The sequence below is a fragment of the Protomyctophum bolini genome (genome assembly GCF_963924005.1).
Source record: "Protomyctophum bolini genome assembly, chromosome: 16".
Lineage (NCBI taxonomy): Eukaryota > Metazoa > Chordata > Actinopteri > Myctophiformes > Myctophidae > Protomyctophum > Protomyctophum bolini.
The window spans coordinates 24,352,255-24,364,096 of NC_137877.1; the positions used below are offsets into that span (position 1 = coordinate 24,352,255).

The 11,842-nt window shown below is 41.4% G+C and overlaps 1 protein-coding gene across 1 annotated transcript; it reads left to right on the plus strand.

Moving 5' to 3' along the window:
- The first annotated feature begins 5,414 nt into the window (after positions 1-5,414).
- en1a (engrailed homeobox 1a) lies at positions 5,415-10,747 on the plus strand. The gene is made up of 2 exons (XM_080784993.1): positions 5,415-6,247; positions 9,471-10,747. Exons 1-2 carry the CDS (start codon positions 5,665-5,667, stop codon positions 9,788-9,790), a joined length of 903 nt encoding a protein of 300 aa, XP_080641119.1. The 5' UTR covers positions 5,415-5,664; the 3' UTR covers positions 9,791-10,747.
- The last annotated feature ends 1,095 nt before the right edge of the window (positions 10,748-11,842 follow it).

Consider the following 11,842-nt stretch of genomic DNA (forward strand, 5'->3'; position numbering starts at 1 on the left):
TTATGTTATTATAGCAGCTACTCATGTTATGTGCAATAATTTGTGCAGTTATGGAAACAGCTCTTTGTGTTTATGCAAGAAAATGTAACACATTTATTTATTTACATATTGTGTGCATGCACATTGTACTTTGATACATTTTGCGAAAATAAAGCAATTGAAAGAGAGAAGTTATCAAGTATCATTAATGTCGTAATTTTATCTACTGGCCCCTGGCCCCTTGCCATTTTTGTAATGTGGCCCACAGGTAAATCTATTTGAGTATCCCTGCCGTACGTTATGGGCTATATAGCCCATGGTCCAAAATGATGAGAAACGAGGATTTTGAAAAGCCGCCATTTTGCATTTTGAAAAGCCGCCATTTCGCATTTCGCATTTTGAAAAGCCGCCATTTCGCATTTCCGCATTTTTTTTTCTCGCATTTCGCAAGTTTTTTTTAAATTACACATTTAAAGTATTTACATAATATACACAATGATAAATCTCAACAAACCCTCATACTGTTGGTATGTTCCCCACACCCCACAGCTGATAGTTGCTCCCTTCAATGGAGTTGTAGCGCCTAAACCCCATTATTAGGAGTTACTGGTTGCCAACAGCCAGGATTGATGTTATGACGTGCTCCAGAAAGTGATGTCCAAACATGTCCATTCAGTTTAAGTATATTTATTAGCTGCCAAAGCCCTATACTTTTACATATAAATAAACCAAAGAATATACCGGTAGACAATGAGCCCTCCAAACACAGTATAAAAACTGTTTGCCTCTGCATGTCAGCAACACCTGCACCTGATTAGGGTTAAATACCCCTCCCTGTAACCATGGTAACCAAGGCCTTGATTGACAAGTCCTTCAATGACAGCACAGAATAGATGCATGGCTCAAATGGCTCTTACAGGAGTCAACAATCAATTATCAATCAAATTAATCAGACACCACACAATATACATAAAGGCACAATAACAAATACGACTGAAAGATAAATAATAATTCTAACTTTAGCCATTCAGTCTCAGTGGCAGGCTGAACTGCCACAGTGTATATTGCTTTTTTTCTTCTTCTTTTTGGGCTTGACCCCATCTTATAGCTGCTTGCAGCTATATATTCATTAAATTATTTATGTCCATGTCAGAAAGACTGACTGGTGTTATTTGGCTGCATTGAAGTGTATGGTTCAACTTTTGGTTTATACTGTAGTGTAGCTGCCCTCGAATTGTGAAATAATCAGATGTGGATGGTCTCAACGGGTGTAATTTATTCGTCTTCAGGTACAGAAGAAGATCACTGGTACACCGTGAAAACTATAAAATTGAATAAATAAATACTTTTAGAATCATACATTTCATAGTTTCACTCACCACAATAATCATAGTTTCGCTCACAATAAAGCAGTGCATTAGATTCATCACTTCAGTATACGATAAACAATAAAAATGTTCATTTAAAGGTCAATTATAAATAATGCAGTGATACAATAACTAAGCACCATAACCAAGATACCAGAGACCAAACGAAATACCACAACAAAATACAATAGATCATAAATTAAATCATGAACTCAAATGAAACAAACAAACACTGCTGTACCTCGCTCCGCTTATCGAGGGTGCTAAGAGCTGGAAGGCCACCTTGAGCTTCAGGAAGCACAGCAAACCGGCACTGTCACCAAACAATCAGTACTGTGAGGCACTGTGTCACCAAACAATCAGTACTGTGATCTGTGGGTACACGGTCCACATATTGTATACTGAAGCTACAAACATTTCAATAATGTCGAGTCAACTGGGAAAACATGAAGTTGCAAACATATCCTACCATGTGGCTCTGCTGCTAGAAACACTGCATCTTTCCCTGTCACTCTGGCTGAGTGTGGTGAGTGGTTCTGATGTGAGTGAAGCTAACAGGCTTCAGCTAGATATGTGTTGGTAACAGGAAGTGTCAAAATAAAGGTAAACCAGAATGAGCAAGGTAAATAACAAATTAACTTCAAACTAAAGAAAACATTGGAGTTAAACCCAAGTGTCACGGGCACTTACATGTAGAAAAGCAAAGTAACTTAGTGATATTGAATCGCAATATAAAACAAATCGCTCGCGCACACACACACACACACACACACACACACGCGCGCACGCACACACACACACACACACACGCACACACACACACACACACACACACACACACACACACACACACACACACACATACACGCACACTAGTGACACACAATGAGTCAATGACACGGGGTGACAAATACAGACACCCGCGTGCACAAGGGAAAAGCTCTACATGATGTACGTTACCCTGGAACGCCACAAGATGTCATCATAATACCATTTTGTCTGGACATATGCTCCTCAACTGTTGCAATGGGCTATTTTCCTATGATGGTTGTGCTACAGCGCTATTAATGCTTATGGAATCATAATACTGAAACGTAATCAATAGGACAGTAAAGAAAGTATTTATTTCTGGGTTGAAACCGAAAGCCACCAAAAACTGATGTGTGAGTAAAAAGATTAAGATAAATGAAGTTAATGAACCAAATGTATAGTAACTTCACCTTCTCTTTCTAGGTCATTACGACCTCCATCCTGTTGTGTGCAGTTCAGGCAATATTATATTGTAGCTGGCACTAGCTGCCTATTGGATCTTATTCTATGTTTGTTCGTTCTTGTAGGCTACAACAGGCAATTTGGACATCAGTTGCAGAACTCTGTTTTCCGCATTCACAGACATCAAATCATTATGTACTATATGTAGACAGTGCTGCGTATTTTAAGGCGACTCAGGCGAGAATTCCATGGATTCAAAACTTGGTGTGTCGTGTGTGTCTCTCTCTCTCTCTCTCTCTCTCTCTCTCTCTCTCTCTCTCTCTCTCTCTCTCTCTCTCTCTCTCTCTCTCTCTCTCTCAAAACTGTCTGGTGACCTATGATGGAAAAAGTAGGCTATAGTATCAATACTGCCTATGCCATCAGCAGTGGCCCTGCACTTCCCAAACTGGGACCGGCATAGTAAAACTCCTTATTAGGCCAAAATATAATAGGCTATAGCCTAAGCCTAGTATATAATAATCACAATGAAATACGGCATATAGAATGGGAGTGTAAAAATGGACGGTCATGTATTTTGTAAGGATTGAGGCCAATTCTTCAATTGTCTTTAATTGGCTGCAAACAGTGGTTCTAAAAGTGAAGTCTGGGGACCGCCAGGGGTCCTTGATGGTGTTCCAAAGGGTCCCCGCTAAAACAAAAGTTAATATAGCATCCAAAAAATCACTTTAATTACATTTTATACTTTGGCTATTTTCATAAACGATTTTTAAAAAATATTGAAAAATGTTGAATAATTCTACATTAATAAACCAACTTTTAACAATTCTATTTTCAGGGGTTCCGTGGCTAAATAAATAACTTGTGTGTGTGTGTGTGTGTGTGTGTGTGTGTGTGTGTGTGTGTGTGTGTGTGTGTGTGTGTGTGTGTGTGTGTGTGCGTGCGTGCGTGCGTGCGTGCGTGCGTGTGTGTGTGTGTGTGTGTGTGTGTGTGTGTGTGTGTGTGTGTGCGTGCGTGCGTGCGTGCGTGCGTGTGTGTGTGTGTGTATTATGTATGTATGCATGTATGTAGTATAATACTACCACCCCCCCCCCCACACACACACACACACACACACACACACAGCTTCCCAAAATGATTATACAAAAACTCTTAATGGATTACCCTCACGTTAAGGCGTCAATAAAGTCGTTTCTGCACGCGGTCTCAGTGGACCGCTCTTAGGCTATTATTTAGCGTCTTTTATCAACACCTTGAAAATGACAACGTGTTCCTCGGCGGCGTGTCTTTTATAAGGCGGGCCTCCGCGCGCGCAACTTTGATGAAGTGTTCCGCGCGCCGATGGTGACAGGGCCTTTGACTGGGCGCCGCTCGCGCCCAGGTGATGAACGTCCAGCTGATCACGCGGAATAAAGGCTAATTAAAACCTATAAATTATCCGCGAGCGGCCCCGCTCTCGTGGCGTCACTTTACAGGCGAGATAAGGGCCCCATTTTAACGGCATATAGAAAACAATTGACAATGACTTGGGAGAAAGGGCGGGACTGGACTGTAGCCTAGCAGTATAGCCTAACATGCACAGTTTGCACACAAACGGTATAAATGCTGAAAACCACAAATTAGGTTTTGAATAAAGACATAAGGGTTTCTACTTTCCGACATGAAGTGAAATCAAACAATAAAAGCATATAAAATACTGAACAAAAGTGTATATTGTGCTGCATTGGCTATATAGTCTTTAATGTGTGTGTGTGTGTGTGTGTGTGTGTGTGTGTGTGTGTGTGTGTGTGTGTGTGTGTGTGTGCGCGCGCGCGCGTGCGTGTGTGTATGTGTGGGGCATGCCTTGTATATATGATAGGCCTATTAACCGTTGAACTATAAGGCTTAGGCTATATTTTGGATAGCCTACAAAAACCAAGTAAACCAACTCAACATCTCAAAGCAGATGGATGGATTTTTTAATTAGTATTATTTATTTATTTATTTAAGCCTATAGATAAGCACAGGAGTTGGGCATAATGTATAGCCTATACCGGTATTAAACAGTAATACAATGTGAGGTAAATCTTTAAAACTCCAATACCCATGCAGCTCATTATATAGGCCTAATAGGTCTATCCTGTAAGATTTTATACCCCCCCCCCCCCCTATCTAAATGAGTTAGGCTATACTATATTGAGCAGGCTATAACCTAAACTCAAGAACAGAAAGGGGAAACTGGGCCGCAGCCTGCTATTGTCCCATGAATGTTGCCGTATTTCTCTACTTGTCATATTTGCACATGGAGGGGGACAATGATGGTTTGAGATAATTTAACTGCCCGCTCTCTGTTCCGTTTTGAAAAGGGGGGCAAAATAATTATCCATAATTCTGCGCAATGTATGGTCCAGAGAACAATCGCCAATTATATCTCTGGGCCTGACTGCCCTGACCCCATCACTATCAGAGGGGCTACGGTCATATATTGTGTGCCCTCAAGAGTTCAAAAAACACATGCCTTTGCTGTGTATATGTTTGTTTAGATTTCTGCCTCGGACGTGTAAGAGGTAATAGATAGCCTACAACCTAACAGGTCTGCAAGCACGTAGCAGTGATAATCTCTTGTTTGGTTTTTCAGTGAAGCCTATTTGGGTATACTCAGGCTATACTCGGCTATGAGACGCCCGAAGCGATTGGACGTCGTCACCCGTGTCTAAGATGTGTCCTGTGCGACGATTGGTCCGCTGCGCATTTTTTTTATGTTATTCCGGTTGGCGTGTGCATGCAGGGTGTCGGAGAGAGGCAGAGAGTGTGATGTGGAGGACTTTGAGAAGAAGAGCGGACTGTCATACAGTAGAGCGCTGAAAAGCAAAACACCGCCGTCAGCCCGCAGTTACAGTATAAAGTCGACCGACCATGACACGCAGAGCCGGCTTATTACGCACGCTGGATGTTCACACTTTGCCAGTGTGATAATAATGAGTGGCAACATCTCACAGAAAAATAAAACTATGTTTTAGTGTAAAAACGCAGTCCTATTTTGGGGGGATATATAAAAGCGAGGCCAACAACAAGTGGAACTGGAGAGAGAGAAAGAGAAAAGCTGAGCCCGACGTATACGCTACACGCGATGGAGGATCCGCGGGATCTAAACAGCCCGGATACCAGTGAGGGCGAGAGCGTTTCTTCTCCGGCTCCCAGCCTGCCCTCGCCGCCCATATTGCCTCTGCAGGTCGCACAGCAAGCGCACAGAACCACCAACTTTTTTATAGACAATATTCTGCGGCCAGACTTCGGCTGCAAGAAGGAGCTGCTCGGTGGCCTGGGTGCGAGGCAGGAGCGGGCGCAGCAGCAGCAGACCGCCGGTCGAGGAGGAGGGGAGCCGCGCGCCCTCCACCCGTCGGTGGTGGTCAGGCCGAATCACCCCGGTACCCCCTGCCAGGACTCCAACTGCAGCAGCGACAGCACCACCTCGTCCTCCACCGCGTCCTCTCTGAGCCCCAAAAAGACCGCCGCGACCAAAGCCCTCCTCGACGAGGGCTCTGGGGGTGGTGGTGGTGGCGGCGGCACACAGAACTCTGCCTCGTCTGTTGTGGTGCTGAACGGCGGCGGCGGAGGAGGCTCCGGTGGCGGCGCGGCCACCCCGGAGTCCCAGCCGCTGCTGTGGCCCGCCTGGGTGTACTGTACCCGCTACTCGGACAGGCCGTCATCTGGTAAGACCAGAGTTCCATGAACACACTGAATTAACTTATGCGGGTCCAATTGTTTGCATTTGCTATACTCCCGGAGTTATACTACATTGATTAATAAACACTGAGGATGTTATAAGATGTTTATATATAAACTTACTTACCAGTATATAGGCAGCCTATAGGGTAGGCCTATATAACAGTGATAGGAATTATTGCACTGCATTTAAATATACACGTTTTTGCTTTTACTTTAAATTCAAATGTAATCTGAAACTATAGCATTGTGTTTTATACATGCAAGTGGCGAACAAGCGCAGCTATTCGGAGAAAAGCACTGTAAAGGTCATATTGGTGATTATTGAGAATCATAATACTGCATGACCTATAAGTCAAAAGTTAGCTTGCATGACAACAATAGCATATTTATTTTTGAAAACTTCGCTGCATGCATGGCTACACTCGTACAGTGTATCACGCGTGTCTTTTATTTACAAGGCGCCAAGTTATTATAAAACTATATCCTATAGCAATAAAATAGTTTTATTTTAAATGCAAAAGGGAACACCTTGTAGCCCAACGTGTTTGTGTATGGCCTTATGCATATATAGCACATAATTATACAATATATATATATATATGCTTTGCAGGGTAATTCAAAATATAAATGAATAGCCTACATTGGATATCTGCTGACTCAAAGTTAAACTCGCTCACAACAACAACCGGCACATATAGCCATAATAGTGAAATCGATGTGAACATTAAGTCTATTTAAGATTATTGTTATAATATATAAATAATAATATTAATGTTTTACTTCCATACAAACCCAACATATTTAGCATTGTATAACAACTGCAAATTTTATTTGATTAATCTTCATGTTGTATATAGTTCCTAATTTGAAGGTTAAATATTTTTGACAGAAACACAGTTCATCAACATAATGAAATAGTGAAAACTCATGGATTAAAAAAAGGTTATTCAAAGCTATATCTCACGTCCTTCGCAAGGTGTTGAACAGCATAGTAGCCCACTAGCCTGCTGCACATTTTAGGCTAACAATGGAATTAAAGCTAAATAATGGACGATAGCCAAACGCGTCTTGGCTATGATGACGACATTTTGAATTAATTACACGCCCATTTTATTTTACCATCTCTCTTGGCTTCTTGCGCCAACGGAAATGTGAGATAATAAATAAATAGCCTTTACCGAGCGGCCTGCTTGAATTCCTGATCAGCCTATTGACTGTTTCTCAAGAAGAAACATTTTCAGAAAATGTCCAAATTGTCAATTTCTTGACTTTGGTTGAATAACGCTACGCTTTGTTTAAGTTCTTTGTTCTACTAGGCTATTTTATTTACAGAAAATAACATTTAAGGTGTGTAGTGTAGCCATATTATAAAAGGACGGTATAATGTCACTAATGTGTATTAAAAACATAAAAGAACGGTTATTTGATACACAATATTATCATATATTATGTTCAACGTAAGAGAGACCTAAGAGCTAAGAGAGGGAAATAACGTAAAACTGTGTAGGCCTATAGCCACCCATGTGCTTAAAAGGTGTCCACCTTTTCATATAAATCAGCCTATAAAGCTAGCTGGATAAATCGTATGGAACTCATCTCTGTGTAACAACATTAAATGGGCTATAACATGTTTATGTTTTGTCATCATTTCACTAAGTCTTTTAGCATCAATTGTATTTTTTTAATCACACGCGTGTGAAGTGTGGAGCCACTGGAGCGCTCTTATTACTCATCTCATTTCGGCCAATCAGAATTTGCGTCCTCACCTTCGTCTGCAATGTTTGTGTTAACGCAATGTTTGTGTCTCAAAGCTGTTCAATTCATTATCAATGGCGTATAGCCTTGTGCCCTCCGACGTTAAAAACAAAACAAAAATATATACATGTTATTTGGTATGTTACGACTTCAACCTATAATCTTCATATAATTGGTCCCGACTCCTCACTTATATGTTCATGATAAAATAGCAAAATAATAATATTCTACTGTCTCTACTGTGTCTCATATGAGGGCTGTGGGAAGTTCAGAAACCCGTGTTCCAGTGCCCAGCCCTCCCTATATGAGACACAGACCGATTATTATTATTATTATTATTATTATGTTATCATGAACATTAGTGAGGAGGACCAATCATATGAAGATAGGTTGAAAAGTGGTGAAGTGGTACTTTAAACTATATAGGTTTCATCATCACCATGCACATCTATTAAAAGACTGCTCTGGTCCTGGACACGTTTGTTCCTATAGCAGAGTTGCTGTTGTGTGTATCAAATATGGGATCATATACATTTGTGTTTGCTAAGCTACAGCATGCATTCCTGCAAGAATAACAAACAGCTGCACACACAATAACAAGTCTATTAGTGGTCCCATAGACAGCCCTATACTATTTTGGGACTACTGTACAAGTAGGATTTAGTCCATATCAATATTCAGTCCAATCTGAATTCTGTCTGTCTGTCTGTCTGTCTGTCTGTCTGTCTGTCTGTCTGTCTGTCTGTCTGTCTGTCTGTGTCTGTGTGTGTGTGTGTTATAATAATGTTATTCAGAATGTACTTATCCTACTTGAAGGCTGCTATTGGCTATATTTTAAAAATCACACCCGTGTGAAGTGAGGGGGGCGCTCTTATCATCATACGTAAACATGATGTAAACACTATTGTCTATTTTCTCAGACACTATGGCATCAAATTATCTAGCGCCCCTGCGCCCCTCAAAATTAAATACTAAATGCTTTGCTGGGTTTTATAATAAATATAATAACGAATTGGGATATACATATATTAATATACAATTAATTTATATTGAATACAAATGTATTATTATTATTATTACCCTTATTATTATTATTATTATGATTGCCTAATTATAATGTTATGGAAATGAATACGGACATAATGCGCAGCCCCATCTCTCTCTCTCTCTCTCTGTGTGTGTGTGTGTGTGTGTGTGTGTGTGTGTGTGTGTGTGTGTGTGTGTGTGTGTGTGTGTGTGTGTGTGTGTGTGTGTGTGTGCGTGCGTGCGTGAGGGGGCAGAGACATGGTGAGAGAGAAAGAGAGATTGAATAGTTCCAATAATATAAAACGCAGTCTAAATAGGATTCCCTGGAATGAGCTCATCCTAATATGAAGGCCAACAGCTTTCTTCCTGCTTTCACCATATAGCTGAATATTTATATTATTGTTTTTACTTTCGTCCCTACTGTAGGCCCAAGGACACGGAAATTGAAAAAGACGAAAAACGAGAAGGAGGACAAGCGACCCAGAACGGCGTTCACGGCCGAGCAGCTGCAGAGACTAAAGACGGAGTTCCAGGCCAACCGGTACATTACCGAGCAGCGGAGACAGTCCCTGGCCCAGGAGCTGAGCCTCAACGAGTCACAGATCAAGATCTGGTTTCAGAACAAGAGGGCCAAAATCAAAAAGGCCACCGGCTTTAAAAACGGCCTGGCTCTCCAACTCATGGCCCAAGGATTGTACAACCATTCCACCACGACCATTCAGGAGGACAAGGAAGACAGTGATTAGATTTTTTTTTTTTGTTCTTTGCGCTTGCAAGAGACGCACGCCTTTGAAAAGATAACTTGTGGACACGGGTGGAGGGGGGGTATAGACCTAACGAAATTTCCATTTGTGGTTTATTGCAGGTCTAGGCTAGACTATACACAGGAAGTCTGAACTTTCACAGAAGTATAGCTAGCCCGTGGGCTGCAGTTTAGACCCGATGGAACATGCATATCTCATATGACTGTATAATATTGTATATATATATATATAATTTAAAGAAGGGGTGTAGTAGCGACTGCACACCCCGCACTTGCTGGAAAATTGAACATCTTTGTCAAACATAGGCCTATACTATACCGTTTTTTGTGAACTCTATTGTCTAAAAAAAGAAAAGAAAAAAAGAAGAAGAATTAAATAGAGACTCCATAACAGACCTGCCACCATAAACCAAAGATTTTATTGGAAAACATAGCCTGGAATAAAAAGAAACTTTATAGAATATTTCGGTTTAGCTTATTTCGTATAGCTATACATGTGTGTAAAGCAATCAGCATCATCAGATCTAAACGACAACAGTGGATCTATATCATCTGCGGGCGGTATGGTTTTATAAGCCCAAGACATATTTAGGCTATGCTCAGCGTTTTGTACCTAGAAATGGACGTTGGTTCGATCGAGGCCCGCTATATGCTCGATGTTGAACGTATAGGCCTACGTACGAACGTAACCTAGAGCTATAAAGGACGTAACCATGCGCAGTGGCATAATGGTGACATTTTGTTCTCCCAAAGACGGTGAATTTGTTTTGAGATCTGGTACAGACTGCCATATATGCGTGCAGTTATTGATTTCATACTCGTTACGCCATTTATTGGCCATTCTTGTCCATGTTGGACAAGGGGACTGCCATCCTGGAAGAGTAAGTGTCATCGGGAGATAGCCCATGATGTTTAATCTTAAAATTCAATTACGTCACACTATTTGAATGGCTTGGTGTAGATTGACGTTATAGGTTTGACGTTCCTATATGGTTCGACGCATCAGGAGGACGCCCCTCACAGGCTCACACCGTCTGGGCCACCAGACCCACACAAGTTCAAGAGAATAGCCTCATATTCTCTTTAATCCCATCTGGGTTGGTGCTTGATGCTTCATGGGCCTCTTTTGGAAGCTCTGAGCATCAGACTATCTTGGAAATAGACTGTATATGTTAGCGAATTCCCTGACGAACAGGGAGAATATATGTACATTTTAAACCATGTTTCCAAATAAACTTTTATATTGGAGGAAAAAAAAGGAAACATGTTGATCCATTTTTTAATAGGTCTACTTTAATTGACTATAGCCGACGGACGATTCAATTCGAGGTGCGTGTGTGTGTGTGTGTGTGTGTGTGTTGTGTGTGTGTGTGTGTGTGTGTGTGCGCGTGTTTGTGTGCGTGCGATTTTGCGCACTTTGGTGCCCGTGTGAAGTTGGTTTGCAGCTCATTGGCTCAAGTGAGTGGGACAACTGAATCCATATTCATATGCCAAATAACAGCCTTTGGAAAAGGGGGGAAATTTATACTGCGAGACACGGCGATATCAAGACTGTTCAAAGCGTTACAGAGCATGAAATTGCCTCGCCGTGCAGCCCGTCTCCCTGTGTTCACTCATTTCATCAAACCATTGTGGCTCTGCTATAGGTGTATATATATATATATATATATATATATATATATATATATATATATATATATATATATATATATATAATAATAATTGGAGGTGTTGCGGCAGGGGGTGGGGGGGAGGCCGGGTCCCTTGACATGAACAAGTTTGAGAACCTGAATTCAAGCAACATTTAGGAAATTGGTTCAAATAAGAAACTATAGCCTACACTTTAGAAACAAGCACCCCAAACACGCTTATACTTGCTATATTTACAAGCAACTGTGCAGGAACAAACAGACCTAAAGTTTCTTTCTCGCTTATAAAAAGCAGCCATGGCAACAACACTGGCTGTGCCGTGCTCGACTGGTGCAGGGCAGGTGTCAGACAAGTCATGCAATGGGGTCAAGCCTCCCCTCTCTCT

What these genes read in the sequence shown, in the direction of transcription:
- en1a (XM_080784993.1), top strand. Translation starts at nt 5,665, where the DNA reads ATGGAGGATCCGCGGGATCTAAACAGCCCGGATACCAGTGAGGGCGAG. An exon ending in CTCGGACAGGCCGTCATCTG is followed by an intron (nt 6,248 to 9,470) that starts GTAAGACCAGAG and finishes TCCCTACTGTAG; the next exon opens with GCCCAAGGACACGGAAATTG.